The following is a 16,346-nucleotide window of genomic DNA, read 5'->3' as shown; positions in this document are numbered from 1 at the left end:
ATTTGGCCATGTTATGGATGAGGTTACCATGAGGCCCAGAAGGGATCTCTTGAGGAGCATACTTCGGGAACTTCACTTTCCAGTAGGGCATCAGCAGAGAGTAATTCTAAAATTATTATGAATAACAAGTATGATGCTTTTACCTCAGTTATCAACTCTACTTTCTCTCCTAATATAAATAACATTCCTGATAAACTGGTATAGTCCAGCACGAATAAAGGGCATAGGAATATACTATGTTTTTGTTATATTGGTGAAAGGTGGGATTCATTCTTTATTATCTGCAGGTCCTCTGTAAGTACTCTTCAAAGCCTTGAGTACAAACATCCTTAATACCCAAAGTGTGATTTGACTACCAAGATCCAAAATGAACTTCCAGATGCGTGACCCCAGTCTTCTGATAGTCTCACTGCTATTTTCACAGAAGAATTCTAAAACTCCTGGCTTCAGGAAAATCGCAAGGATTGAGGGCAAAGGAAAGAAAAGCGAGACAGAGCCATGAAAAAGACATAGCGCTTGGCCTTGGCAGGGAGGTAATATGGTCCCTTCACCTGACAGGGTCAGAAGCAGTTCTACATCACGTTGGGAAGGCAAGAGGGTCTGGGACAAAGGTGACAATATTACAGCCTCTCTGCAGTGGTAATTATATTTGCGCATTAGCGAGGAACACAAATTCCAGAGCAATGTCACCTTTTATCCACCCCATCTTCCTTCCCTCTGCCCACTGCAAACAAAGTACAAGCCCAGTGCGTACTTTCCAACGCGGCACGCCTGCTGTGCACTTAGGATATCCCGCTTCCCAAATCAAATGTAGATGTCTGACTGCGTTGTTCCTATCTGTAGATCCTCCTGCCTCCATCCTATGATCTAGAGTTCTTTTCCCTCCATGCTCAACCCTGATGCCGAACAAAGGAAACAATACACAGGGGAAGCATAGGGGCTAGAGAAATCTTGTGTAATTTACAAATGTTAATTGTAATTAGACAAATGCCACATAGCAAGGGGTTCTCCGACAAACTGCCTCATTTCTTGCAACCCCAGTTTCCGATTCTCTAAAGTATACATGGCAGTTAGTTAGCCAGTAGTCAGGGTTACTGCATGAGCAGCTACCTATGCTATACACTAAGGGCCTGTAGCCCGTTTGCTGCGGACGTCGTAACGACTGAGAAGTGTTAACAATCCTACTGACAGGGAGTTTGTTGGTGCCTAGGGTCATATCTGAGGACGTCATGATACAGGCTTTTCTGTGTCCTTGTTGTCACCCACCACTCTACCATGTCTCTACACATGCATGTCCGTTGCCCCCTTTATGACACCAAACAGCCCATTCTATCCTCTTAGGGCTTTTTATCTTTCCAAACCTGTGACTAAAAGTCATCACTCACAATACACTCCCCAAGTCTTACACAAGTGACTTCCAGCCTGCCCATGATCGAGCTGTAAAGTTCTCACACTGAAGATTCCATTAGCTCATGGACAGAGGCTGGGGACTGGTGTTCAGTGCAGGACATGATGTGGTTGTGATGACCCGGGAGGTTTTGGAAGCACTTATACTTACACTTATACTTATACTTATACTTACACTTACACTTATACTTACACTTACACTTACACTTATACTTATACTTATACTTATACTTATACTTATACTTATGCCAGATCTTATACTCGGGAGAGAAATATCTGCAAACTCGAAATCACCTGTTTCATGTGCTCTGTCGACCATGGCAAGTCCTTTCTCTGTGGCTTTTAAGTGACAACCAGTCTTACCCAAAGGCCGTCAAAATCCACAGGGCACAGGTATCTACAAGCACAGTGAGGAGTGACTGTTCAGGACAGCTTTGTTTTCATTATCAGTCCATCTCACAGAAGGATTCCCATTAGACAGACTTCCTAAATGTAAAGTTCGGTTTTTTCTTGTGGATCATTGTAACCTGATCATCTGCAGGCCAGAAGCCACACCCACAACAAAAACCTCTGTTCAATTACAGAGACCATCCCAAGTCTGAGGGTCATAGAAACCAAATGTGGCACACAGGCGGGCATTCTTTATCACGACTTCCCTTCCTCACAACTCAGTATGAATTTTACATTAGGGCCTGCTAACACAGACCACCATTTGTCGCGCACAAGAACCCTGAGATGTACAATGGAGGTAACCAATTTTTCCAAGCGGGCTGTCCACACCACAAAGATATCTACAGAAGCCAGACCCTCTATCTTCCTCAGTATTACACGGGGCTCTGACACGCAGAACACCTAACAAAAGGGGGCCAATGGCAAAGCATTAGTCATATACTGTTGACACACCTAGAGTTTGACAATACTATTTTGAATCAAGCATACAACATTCCAAGGCCATTACTTCATCATCATATTAAAAAAAAAAACTGTCACCCACAGAGAAGAACTGCAGAGGTGCGCACGGCAAGAGGAGGACCTAGGAAAGAATGAGCCAGGCTTGCTCACCTGTCTGACTCCCTTAGGCATCTTCTTTCTCTTCCCAAGGTGCTGGCAGAGATTGCGGTCATTTTCTCGATCTGAGCTGTAGTGGTGCGAGTGGCTGAGTCGGCTCTTCTTTGAGTGAAAGGACAAGCCATTGGTAAGGGCTTCTCGTTTTTTCTTGGTCAGGGGATTCTGCCGTTTCTCCACACGTTCCTGAGGCTTAACTGCTACATCTTTCTGCAGAAGAGAAGAAAAGAAAAGGGAAGTGGTGGTTACACGGGTATCTAAGGTCACAGCCAGAGTACAGACTAGATAAGGTTGTCCGCGAGGAAGGAATGGGTACAGAAATAGTAATCCAGTTTCCTGAATCCCTAGGACGCCATACATATACGGATCATAGTCCTTTGTGTTTGTGTGCGCTCGTGTTGGGTGAGGGAGGTATGGATGAACATCTGCTCGCGGACACATAGAAGCCAAAGGTAAGTCTCTGGCGCCTTCGACAACTGCTCTCAGTTTGAGGCAGAGCCTCTCTCTCACTGGCCCAGGGTTTGCTCATTTGGCTAGACTGGCTTTCCACCAAGCATTAGGAATCCTCTGCTGGCCATCTGAGCGCTGGGAGTACCACATGAGCACTGCCACGTCCAACACACCTCCAGGCATAAAGAAGAGACAGTGGATGGACACACGGGACACACAGACAGAGACAGAGGCTGGAGTCAAGCAGACTGGTGTCTGAACCAGAGAAGTTCCAGGGACCCAGAGCTGCAGAGAAGCAGTGTTGTAGCAGACAGCTGAACAAGAAGCTGGGGTTTTCCATTCAGATAAAGCAGGAGACAGGGTTTACTGTGGACAACTGGAGGGGGAACACACGTTTAGCTAGTCTCAGCACAAGCGGTCTCTATAGAAGTCTTTAGGGTGCAAATGTCTACAGCAGGGAAACTAGAGAGGAGATCTTCTGCACGCACTGCCAACACCTGTACTCTCCCCACACACATACACACTAACACCCCCCCCCCCGCACCCCTCACTTACCCTGGGAAAGCATGGCCATCCCTCTGAGCCTGCAGCTATGGAAGCCTTGACAGGGCTGTATATCTGTCAACACTGCGCAGTCACACAGGACCTCCCTAGATCAGGGCTTCCTCTGCTCGCTACACGAGGACCTCCCAGAGGCAGTCCAATGCACTTTGTCCCCAGATTGGTACATTAACTCCCGCACATCTCCAAAATGAACACTAACTCTGTGCTCAATTCAGGAAAAGCAGCACCACAGCAAACACAGCTAACCCTGGTGAATAGAGTCAGAAAGAAGAGAACTGTCCAGGCTGAGGAAATGACTGCTCAGAGGCGGGGCTGCAAAAGTCACCAGAAGACCCAAGCAGGAGCTCAGATGCCCCAGAACCCACAAAGAGACAAGAGGAGTGTAGTCCTGAAAATAACCCAGGCTCAAGAGCAAGAGAGCAAGGGAGCGTCCACAGCTTGCTAGCTGGGTGTGCAAACCCACACATGCACGCATGCACACTCTCAGCGTTGGGTGTCATTACAACTGTTAATGCGTTATATATGCTAAAACACGAGCCCTAAGTGACCTTAATTTTTATCTTTACCGCAAAATAAACAATAGTATCACTGGGCTGGGCAATTAATGAACTGGGATGGGGACCTGAATCTTTATAAATTGCAGGGCAAAATCTCGGGTTATTGACATGCAGGTCATCGGTACGTTAAGGTTCCAGAGTAGGAAACTTAGTAAACCCTGTGACTCTGAGACCTCACAGAACAACCAGTGACTTCCCGCAGGCGCTTCAACGCACACTGTCTCCAAGTCCATACATTGATTATTGCACATCTCCAAAATGGGCACTAAGTATGTGCTCAACTCAGGAAGAATCGCACGACGGCAAGCACAGCTGAGCTCAACATGTGCTACAGAACCCTATGAGATGCGACACACAGGGAACACTCACACAGACACGATTTGTCCCTCGGTTATTTATAAATATGTGGAGATGGTACTTCTCACAAAGAAGAATGCTCTTTGACTCTACACCACATATACACGCTTCCTCAGGCTCACTTAAAAATGGCACATTTAAAAATAAAGTAAACTTTAGCCCTCCCCAGGAAGTTAACTACTGCTGGGAGAAGGAGAGGGATTTTCTTACACTATAGTCACTGATAAATTGCTTATGTCCCTGTAGGAGATACCAATCACCCTCAGCAGAACACAAAACAACGAGGAAACAAAACCAAGAGAGATGCCTTAGACCTAAGGAAGCCCTACCAGAGGACAGGAATTTATATCCCAGAGCCCACAAGAAGTGGCTCGCAACTGCCTGTAACTCTAGCTCCAGGGAACACAACACGCTCTTCTGCCAAGCACAGACATGCGCAGTCAAGGGGGAGACCCCCACACAGAGACATGACATAGACATACATAATTAATGATAAATAAATCTTAATAAAGAAAGTAGGAAGATCTGTTGAAAAGAAAAGTTTCTTCATTCCCCCTCTGCAGGAGGATGAGAGAAAAGGTTTTTTTCCAGGGCAGGGAGGTGGGAGGAAGCATGAAAATGACCAAAATGTACTGTATACATAAAAAAAAATTGGCACATAATTAAAAATATGTAAATAAATAAAACAAAAATAAAGTTGGCCTATTCTCCTATTCAAATATTTCTCCTATTCAAAATACTTCTCCGTTACTCTATAACTGCAATTATCTATTTCATTCCTTCTCAATACCCCGTTAATCCCCAGCTGTCATGTAGAATACTGCTTACGACCGCCCTCCTTAGGCCACACATATTAGTTTCACATGGTGGGACAGGTATGGGTCTGAATAGGATGCCTTCAAAGTTACAGGATGAAATCCTACCAAACATGGTGATACCATGGGCACTTTGGGGAGTGGTCTCAGGAGAACAGAGCTGTCATGAATAAAAGGAACCTAAGATCTTGTGTGCACCTCCCAACATGTGACAACATAGGCAAGGCACAGTCTGAGAAATTAAATTGTACCAGACAATAAACCCCTTGACTTTTGATACTTTTTCATCTCCTGGAAAAAAAAATATATAAACGGACTTCTTCATTGCAAGCTACTCAATTTATGATCGCCTACCTCCCTCTGTCTACCCCTGGGTTTTTGGCGAAAGGGTCTCTTCATACAGTCAGGTTAGCCTCAAAGTCCCTGTGTGTTGGAGCTTCCACTTGAACTTTGACCCCTCTGCCTCTGCCTTGGCTGAGTGCTGGGTTACACTGCACACTATGTCTGAGCACCAATTTGTGCCATTTCCTACAGCAGGGTGCATGGGCTAAAACTGGCCCTCACTCTGTTCAGCCTTAGCACCGTAACAGAACTGGACTGCTTAGTGCTAAGGATGCAATGCACTTGTGTATGGTGGTGTCAGGGGCTGACACCTACACTCCTGAGGGTCAGGATTAAAGGAATACATCCTAATCAAGTAATACGAATGCATACTAGAAAGCTGAATTAGAGATTAAAAAGAAAAGAAGGAAGGTGGTACCATAATCTTTTGAAAGAGGAAACAGCACAACACTGAACAGCTGGCTGCAGCAACCCAATGTACAGAACAGGACAAGAGAGTGGTGACTATTTGCGTTCTCAGTACAGAAGTCTAAGTGGTTACAGCACCCATCCATACCCGTCTAGCACAATCCTGGGCTGCAGGTGTACCTCAGCCGGTAGAGCACCTATCTATCATACATGGAAATGTGGGTTCCATCCTCGGGACCACACAACACTACGAGGGACAGTCCAGGTCTATATTCCTAGCACTTGGGGGAGGGAGGCAGGAGCATCAAAGTTCGGGGTCATGCTCACCTATATAATGAGTTGTATCCAGGGACCCAAGAGATCCTATCTTAGATAAACAAGTAAGAATAAATTTGCCTCACACATTTAGTCTCTTCAGAAATCAGGCCTCCATTCAGACTGAAGGTGCCTCCAGAAGTATACGAAAAATTATCTCCAGTTCCATACAAATGTGAATTAATATTCATGAGAGTACGTTACGTTTTTTTTTCTAAATCCATTTTATTTTCCTGTAACATATTAATCAAGGCATTCTCACTGCTGAGCGAAACAGCTACATGGAACAAACAGACCCCATGCCAGGACATTAGCTTGCCAGAAACCCGATAAAATCTTAGAAACAGCGGTACAATCATCTTTGGGCCAATTAATACAGAGCTTCTTCACTCGGAGGGAGGAGGGGGAAGGAGGAAAGACCTGTGTCTGTGTAGAGGCTTAAAATGCTTTTCATAATTGGAAACTTCTTCTTTCAGGCACGAGAGATATGCTTCATAGATACTACATATAATATATATATATATATATATACACACACATACACACACACACATATATATATATATATAAACACATAAGGGGCTTCTTACAGACAGTATAGATGTCACTACATAGTAAATTATAAGTAATATATACACACACACATAAGAGGCTTCTGCTTTCAGACACGGTGTATTTATATATCTGTACACACACACACACACACACACACACACACACACACACACAAATCCATATAAATAAGGATGCCAAACACAGGAAGATAGGAAAATCACTGGAGAAGAGCACTTCCTATATCACATGAGGACCTGCATTACAATCCACACCGCCCATCTAGAAGGCTGGGCCTGGGACCACACCCACGTCTGAGCCAGTGCTTGGGAGTATGCTAGCCCCAAATATGGTGGGAGACCCTGCAAATACGGTGCAGAGTGAGAGAGCAGGTGTGACAGCTACTCGTAGCTGCCAATGTGACTGCATGTGAAATCAACTAAGGTATCTGGGTATTTGTCTTGACTGATTTACGGGAAGTGGGGAGATCCATCCTGAATCTGGATCTTTTCAGAGGCGGGACAACAAACCTTACATATGGGCCACGTCTTCCATTGGTAGCCCATACAGTATGTGGAATGGGGAAGCACCTGCTCCTTGATGGCTTGCCCTCACTCTGGCTGTCAACTCCATCCCCTTCCCTAGCATGACAACCCACTTCTTTAGGATTTCAACATACACTGAGGACCAGCTGAGACACCAAGCCGAGTTGGACAAGCTGGACAACAGCCAGGATGCTACTCGAAAAAGTCCCATAGATGCACAGGAAGACAGACAGAGAGACAGACAGATCAGATTCATTCTATAGACAGACAGACAGACAGATCAGATTCATTCTATAGACAGACAGACAGATCAGATTCATTCTATAGACAGACAGACAAATCAGATTCATTCTATAGACAGACAGACACACAGACAAATCAGATTCCTCCTATAAGTTCTGTTCTACTCGAGAACCCTGATTAATAAAGCATGACAGCTACCCAACGTCCCCCTCTACTCATACACATAAAAGGGCTGATGACAAACCACAAAAAAGCTAATTATAAACCAAAGGATAAGATATAATACAAACCTATCAATACTCATACAATTGCATGACTTCATGCATGTGTACACATCAACCCACCATCAAGGCATCAGCGGTAATTAATTTAAGAATTCCCTTGAAGAAACACGGTTACTCTCAACGCTACTGCTACAGGATGGCTAGAGCCATCTAGAATATAAAAGAACATTCTGGGATCAATGAGCAGCAATTTTCAAAGGCCTGTTAATTTGTGAGTTGACTAGGCGAGCAGTTGCCGAGGGAGACAGTCCATCAGAATAACCTGCAGTGCTTTATAAAACGACGCCACTTCTCATTCTGCAAGGGAAGCATTTAGCGAATGAATGAAAGGTGGCAGCACATGCCACTTGAAAACATGCCACTTGGCAGAAGGATTATTGTAAACTGAAGGTACTTGAAAATCAGCAGATTCAAGAGGGACACTCTGCCCTCGCTTAGCCAATAGAAAAGAAATATCGTCCCCACGGGCAGAGGGGAAGGAAGGTATGCTGAGTGCAAGGTGTCTAGCTGGCGTGGGAGACAGAAAATACAGAGACGGGGAGATACGGCTCAGAAAGATGTGCACAAATTCATCTGGTGAAATAGCTCTTACCTTCTTTAATATCCCCAAAGATTTAGGGTGTGCCTCTAAAACTGCTATCCCTATTCAGCAAGTACGTGAGCATATGAATTGTGTCACTTTTGAAGTGTTATTGTTGTTGTTTTGAGAAGGTCTCAAGTCTCCCAGGCTTAGTCACAGAGGGTGACCCTGAGCCCTGGTCCCCCTGCTTCTATTCCTTAAGTGCTGGGATTACAGTCAAGTACCCCATACTTGGCTCCTCCTTCAAGGGATTTTATTTTCCCTGAGTGACTTCTGTGTGTTTTAAATACACGCCATTCTCCCTTTAATCTATTTTAGGACTGCTTAATTCTCAGGCTCAGACTAAGACCCTAAGAGATAAGTCTGCTCCACCTACCCAAACCCTGGGAGGCTGGAAGTGAGAAGTCTGATAAATCTTGCCTGAGGGCACTTACTCATTTCCAGACAACCGCACAGCAACAGAAGCCTGGCTGTGGAGTGGAAAGATTTAGACACATCTGCTGGCAATAGAGGGGGTAAGAGCGCAAGCCATGCACAGATGAATCAGCTCTGTGAACGTTGGAAATTATGTGATTTTTAGGTCACTGGAGATGGAGGGCGGGACGACAGGAGCACATCCCTTCAGAGGCTCAGACACTGATGAAGCAGAGCAATTTCCTTCTGCAGCAGCCCTCTTCAGAACAGGTGATCTGATTCTTGACTTCCCCTTCCCTCAAATTACAACCTTCTGCCCAAGGCTTACCCTACTACTCGTGAATTTCAAAAGGAGGAGGATCAGTGTTTTGCAAACTCAGGGAGGCTAACAGACTGCACATGAAACACAATGCAGGCTGAGGGTCCCCATTTGCTGATTACAGACGAAGGAGAGATGACGGGAAATAGGGGCGCAATTTGCCTGCTTTGCAGGAAATGGGTTTTGGAAAGAGTCTCTGTCTGATGTTTCCAATCGTATTAATCTAAGAACAGTCCACCACCAGTAGAAAGGCCGTGAGGTGTGCCTCTGTGCCTAAGTATGGACACACGTTCTTCTCTGAGATATTTGATCTCAAGGTTCCTTTCTGCTGCTGTGACATACACTATGACTGAAAGAAACTGGGAGGGTGAGAGTTATTTGACTAAACTTCCAGAGGACAGTCTACCATTGTGGGAAGTCAAGGCAGGGACTCAAGGAACCACGGAAGAATGAATGATGCTTGCTGGAGAAATCACAAGGTCATGCTTAGCCGGTTTCCGGAAACAGCCTAGGTACAGAGCCACCCACACTGGGCTGGGACGCCCTACATCAATTAAGACTCAAGACTCACCACATTGTGCGTAGGGGACAATCTGATCTAGAAAATTCCCTGATGAAAGTTTCTCTCTGGTGACCCAAGGCTGGGCTAAGGTGACAATTACACCTAAGTGAAATAGCTAACAAAGAAGTTGGGGTAAAATAAGATACGTTCTTCTAGTCATCGCATGAATGTGTATCTACCATTATTTAACTCTGGTGGGCCTTTGGTTGGTTTACTACGAGGCATTGTACTTATTTTCTGAATGGCTTCAGCAACTATTCATTCCATCAAAGCCCCCGTGCAAACGAGCTGCAAAGGTCTAAAGAGATAAGTGAAAAGGTGTTTTTATTAAAGTCCACTGCTCCCAAAATTCTATGTGATTGTATTTATATTAGTCTTCAATTTAGATTTTTAAATGGAAAAAAATTAATGAACAGACTCTCAGAGCCCCCACTATATAGTGAATGGAGTATTATAAAAAAAATATCAATATCCAGTGTGTCATTTAAAAATTTATCTCAGTCAGGTACAGTGGCACACACATGTATTCTCAATACTTGAGAAGCATTGGGACTTCGGTGTCTACATGAGTTTCTCTGCAGATATGTGTTAGATTTAAATATTCCCATCTTTCAAACAAATCAAGAGAGGGAGCTGTGAAAAAACTCCTGATGGGGTAGCATGAGAGCTGCAGTTCACATCCCTAGCACCAACAGAAATGCCGGGCAGAGATGCCAGTTCACCGTAATCCCAGCACTGGGGTGACAGAGATGGGGTCTCTGGATATGAAGTGAGTAGCTGAACTAGATGAATCCACAGATCTAGACTGTAGTGAGAATACCCTGCTTCAGTGTGTAATACATCCATGTAATCAAAGAAGACGCTGATGTCGATTTCTGGCCTTTAGAGGCACATACATGCACATGTATGTGCATTCATGTTCAGATTCACCAGACAGACAGACATACGAATGGATGGACGGACACACACACACACACACAAACACACACACACACACACACACACACACACACACACACACACCACTTCCTTTACTCCCAATTCAATATGTTTGACATGTGCCATATGTCAAACAAGATTCTCAAACCAAAGCTGCTTAATCACAGCAGGAGAGAAATCGATGAATATTTATTGAGGGATACCTGAGGACTGGGCAGGATGTTCTGTACTGGCACCTTTCACACAGAATAAAAAGTGAACTCCCTAGCTGGACATAAGGCTAAACACAAGGATCAATAAAGCAGGAAGAAGATCGAAAAGGACATCCATGTACATCACCAGCTGGTTTTAAATAAGAACACAAACATTATTCTGGATTCAAGTCTTCTTTTTATGTTCTCTTTTTATGTATGTACGTATGTATGTATGAATGAGTGGGTACCATATTTGTACAGTGCCTTGCAAGGCCAGAAGAGGACACTGGATGCCCCAGAACTAGCATGGCAGGCCATCCAACATGAACGCTCAGCCAAACAGGTCCTGGAACTACAAAGCCATCTCTACAGCTCAACAACAGCCCCTTTAGCAAAGGGTAATACGTAAACTGGGGCAATAATTGCAATTCGTAACTTGAGCTGATTGAAAAAAATTACTTCCGAATATATTATAAAACTAAAAATTAAAATTATCCTCAGGGGTTGGGAATTTAGCTCAGTGGTAGAGCACTTGCCTAGCAAGCGCAAGGCCCTGGGTTCGGTCCTCAGCTCCAAAAAAAATTATCCTCAAGGTAAACAGAATACAAAAATTCCTAGAAACTCAGGCTAGGCAAAGATTTCTCTGGTGTGGTACCAAAATCACCACCATCCATAAAAAGAAAAATTGACAAGTCAAAAATTAAAGCTTCTGATCTTCAAAGGACACTGTGAAGGTTGAAAAGTTTGCTCGGGGGTTAAGAGTATACACTGCTCTTCTGGAGGGTTCAGTTTGGTTCCAAACATCCATACTTAATGGTTCACAACCACTTCCAATTCGAGCACTAGGAGACACCATATCCTGTTCTGGCCTCCATAGGCCCCACTCTGTTGAAGACATATCACCATCCCACACATACACGTATACCATCAATGTGTACACAGTGGAAAGATGTGCCATATTATGGGAAAGTATTTGCAAAATAACATTTTGGTTAAAGTTTGCACATGGGATACATTAGCAATTCTCAAAAGCAACACAAATCAACTACACTTTTTTTTTAACTTGGTAAACAACGTGAACAGTTAATTTCAGGTTTCTAAAGAGCAAAGAGACAGCAGAACAACTACTGAACTCCAGCATCGTTGGAAGAATGCAGCCTACAATCACAAAGAAACAGACGCGCTATAGATTGCTGAAATGAGAAACAATGGAAAGAGTGGCCATGGTCAATCAATAAAAGTCACGGGTTCAAGGTGTGGTACTGTCAGAGGGGAAAGTTACGGAGGACTGTGAGATGAGCTAGACAGGGAGAGGAAGAAGGGAAAGGGGAGGGAGGGGAGGAGGAAGGGAGGTAAGGGGAGAGAAAGGGAGGGAGGGCGGGAGGGAGGGAGGGAGGGAGGGAGGGGGAGAGAGAGACAGAGAGAGAGAGAGAGAGACAGACACAGACACAGACACAGACACAGACACAGACACAGACACAGACACAGACACAGACACAGACACAGACACAGACACAGACACAGACACAGACACAGACACAGACACAGACACAGACACAGAGAGAAGGGGGAAGCGAGGGAAAGAAAAAGACACAAAGGCCAACACCAAGCACCTCCCCTAAGCTTAGTTACAAGATGAGAACACAACTACCAGTTTCAGTGAGATTTTTTCTTTTTCCACTGTGAAATAAAAACACAAGCAGTCTCTCCTTTCTATAGATAATGGAGACTTGGCTGCCTTTAGCCCTTAACACACTCAAAGTGCTTGAGTCCCTGGCAACCAGATGCTATTGCTTAAAACAGTTTAGGCTCTCAGCCCTGAAGGATTCCTAAAATTGGATTACAGTCCCTCCAGATAATCTGAGAAATACAGCATGACGGAAAGGAAACCTTAAAGAAAAAAAGAAACTCCTCGGTAACAAGCAGCACTCTGCCAACGGAGAGCAGCATGACCAAGGGCAGAAAATCTCATCAGTGAGGGCTTAAGGGCAAGGGTGTATACAAAGGGCCAAAGGAGCCACACACAAAGGAGATGAGGGCAAGCCAGGGGAACAAGGGAACACCTCAGACGGCAAAGCCAGGCTTCCCACCTCACAGGAGCAAGCAGAATCCTGAGATTCTCGTTGGGTTTTTGCACACTCCAAGCTAATCCAGTAAGGTAAAGCACAACTGCTAGGCCCGTAGACACTCCCAAAAGTTTCCTCCGTTGTTTGATTCGAGTGCATTATTTTAGTTTGAGGACAGAGTCTGTCTCATGGGTTGCAGGACCAGCCTTAAACTCACAATGTAGTTGAAGATGACTTTAAACTAACCCTCACGCCTCAAAGTGATCCTTCTACCTCCACCTGCCGGATGCTAGGACAGTCGGCATGTGCCTCCACACCTGGTTTATGAGGTACTGGGAAAGGAACTGAGGGTTCTATGCCTGCTGGGCACAGATAAGCTACATCCCCTAAGCCCATGTGTTCTGTTATAGAGAGTCTGGGAAGACGTACTTGTTTTCAAAGACATCTGGATGCCAACCAGATCCCTGAGAAGGTACTCCGTAACATTAGCCATCAGGGAGATGCAAATTACAGTAAGAGTTCACCCTACACCTGCTAGGATGGGTATTATCAAAAAGACAAAAGTCTGGCTAGGAGAATGGGGCTATAAATAAAGTTTGCAATAGCGAACTACGAATTGTCTAGACACAGCAAAGTCCTCCTCTTGGCTGAGACTTTCCAAGTGACTCTGTAAGGTTTATATAGAATTAATCTTGGTGCTGTGACCAATAACAACGACGACAACCAGCAAACCACTATAGGAAGAAATGGTCCACTGTGACTCATGGTTTGAGAGTACAATCCATTATGGCAGCAGGACTGGGAAGCAGTCTGTCACAACACTGCATCCATTAACAGGAAAACAAAGACGGACACCGTGGCTCGGCCTCCTATCTTCCCCTGATACAGAACAGGACTCTGCCCATGGCGCGGTTCCTCTCATACCAAGGCTGGGTCTTCCCATCTCACTTAACCCAATCTAGAAACTCCCTCGAAGAAACGCTTAGTGGTTCCTCCTAGTGTCCAAATCCAGTCAAGTGACAATGGGTCCTGACTGCCACATTGGTCTGGCGATTAAGTAATTTCTGTAGCTTCCAACCTTCCAGAACTATTGCCAGGAGAGATGCACAGTGGAGGGGTGCAGAGGAGGATGGATGTGCCGACGGCTCCCACTCCCGTGAACTATTATTGCATAATTTCTCACATACATTTTAATTGGCTTCTCGAGAGAGAGCAATGTATTTCATACCTATAAATCAAGGGTCCTTCGTCAGAGGCTCGCTCATGCTCTTAAAATCCCCGAATGTTATTACCTTGAAAAACTACCACAGAGAAAAATGCTCAACACAGGCTGCCACTCATGAATTCAGGATTTCTTCCAGGTGGCGTTTCCCAGCCGTTTGAGCAACTGAAATTTCTCTTCTCTAGGTGCACACTCCGTAGGTCTTTATCTTAATTGTGCTATAACTTGAGTTATGGGTAAGGATTTACAGAGTCGAGCCATCTCTAAATATAAAGCAAAGACTATAAGTGATTTTTCATAACCAGTAACATTTTTATGCCTGTCACCGAATAGCCTAGTAACTTTATACAGCGCACACTATCATTGTCATTTTATAACGGAAGAAGCTGAAGCTCGGAAATCAAACAACTACTCAAAGAGTAGTGGGCAACACAACCAGAAGTCCCCCACAGTTTACACCCTGACGCAGAGTGACTGGCAACTCCTCTAGAAGCAACCATGGTTTATATCCTATGTTCATCCCCAAGTTCTGGACCATTATGAACTTACTTGTACATTTTGGATTTATGGAGTTTTGCTTGCAAAAAAAAAAGTATGCGTCTAGATCAGGATTACGGCACCGTACAAATATTCTGCGAACCTCTATTTCCCTCCCCACAGGCACTTACAAAAAGGCTATGCCTCTTATGTCAAGCACCTGAACTCTTCTAACTCAAGTCAGCAATTAAAAAAAAAATCTAAACGAAAGGAAAGGCTTTGAATTTGCTCCAAAACTGATATTTTATCCCACAGGTGAAATCTACCAGAGAATTAAGCACTTCTAGTCTTGAAAATAAAACAGCTATATAAACTTGACACACAGCCTCGAACATTGTCATGATGAGATGTGGAAAATATTAATGGAGACTACAGCTCTATGAATACACAAAGGTGCAAATGTCGACTCCTCCACCCAATTAGCACACATTGTTAATGTCCTACCACTAAATGAGACACAGAGAAGCTTCATAGAAAGTCCAACAATTCTTCAAGCTTCTTTGCACAGTCCCAATCTGGGACTTGTTTCCTGGCTACCCCGGGGCTTATCCATATAGGATTTTCTTCCTTTAACATCGAATGAGTAAAAATGAAATGGAATCACATGTTTGCATTGGGGAAAAAAAGTCTAACTACTGAAGATGCTTCCAGTGACCCCAAACCCACAAGTTATCAACTCCTTGAGGAATCTCTGCAATGAAAAGAAAGCAGGCTCTGCCACTATGATAGATGGACCACCCTTCTAGTTTGTAAAAAATGGCTTGCTGGTGGAACTGCAGGACCAGCCTGCTTGAGACTATCATGTGCTGACTCTAAAGCTATTCGTTCCCACACAGAGGACCAGACTGTCTCCCTGGTTCCTGACACAAGCTGAAGGTTTGTGTCTCTACTAAGGCTTCCTCCAGATAGAGTTTGTGATATTTAAGATACCTATTGATTCTATCAGATTTGATCACGGAATCAATCTCTCCCATCAGAGGCGTGGGTTAATGGCAAAGTTTATTAAACTGCAGGCACTCATTCAGAAGAGATCAATATAGACATGATTACAGGGTAACCAGAGGATTAAACTCCAGATTTATCACGAAATTAAACTGAATTAAATGTTGTCTGATACCACTTGAAATGCTGTCAATACCTTTAACTCATAATCTATGCTCTTCCTGTGTTTACCTAATAGGAAACAGGGATGTCTGGCTCGAGAAACTGAGTGCTGCGCAAAAATAGGAGCCACCAAGAGTTGCTAAAAGCATGGAGTGTCATTTTTGGAGAACACATCGGAAAAAGCTGACCGCTGAGAACTTAATCAGAGGTTGGCGTTGTCATGCACAGACACCATTCCCCATCCCTTAAGTCTATCAATACATCCTCAAAGGGCTACATACATATGCAAAACTGGACTCACAGACTGTACAGAATTTCAGCCTGTTTTCCCAAGGAAGCCTGTGCCATGAAACCAGTCCTAGGTCCCAGGTGGAGGGAGGGCTGGACAATGTCATCAGGATGCTGGGTAATCAACCTGTTCCCACCCCCAGAGGATGCATCAATGCCCCTGAAAACTCAGCCAACTACATTAATAAAGGTGAAATCCCAATCCCCCATTCAGAAA

At 44.4% G+C, this 16,346-nt stretch overlaps 1 protein-coding gene across 8 annotated transcripts in view; it reads right to left on the bottom strand.

Moving 5' to 3' along the window:
- The window catches only part of Auts2 (activator of transcription and developmental regulator AUTS2), a 1,090,556-nt gene that overhangs the window by 800,844 nt on the left and 273,366 nt on the right, over positions 1-16,346 (bottom strand). For all 8 annotated transcript variants that reach the window (XR_015633985.1, XR_015633986.1, XM_087578369.1 and 5 more), the window contains 1 exon segment: positions 2,470-2,682. Coding sequence is in view for 6 of the 8 variants with exons in the window: in XM_087578369.1 (XP_087434495.1) it covers positions 2,470-2,682 (213 nt within the window). In the remaining 2 variants the exon portion in view is untranslated.

Source organism: Rattus norvegicus, chromosome 12 (assembly GCF_021556685.1).
Source record: "Rattus norvegicus strain SHRSP/BbbUtx chromosome 12, alternate assembly SHRSP_T2T, whole genome shotgun sequence".
Lineage (NCBI taxonomy): Eukaryota > Metazoa > Chordata > Mammalia > Rodentia > Muridae > Rattus > Rattus norvegicus.
Note: the sequence above shows the minus strand (reverse complement) of the source record. Positions and strands in the feature narration are given on the sequence as shown.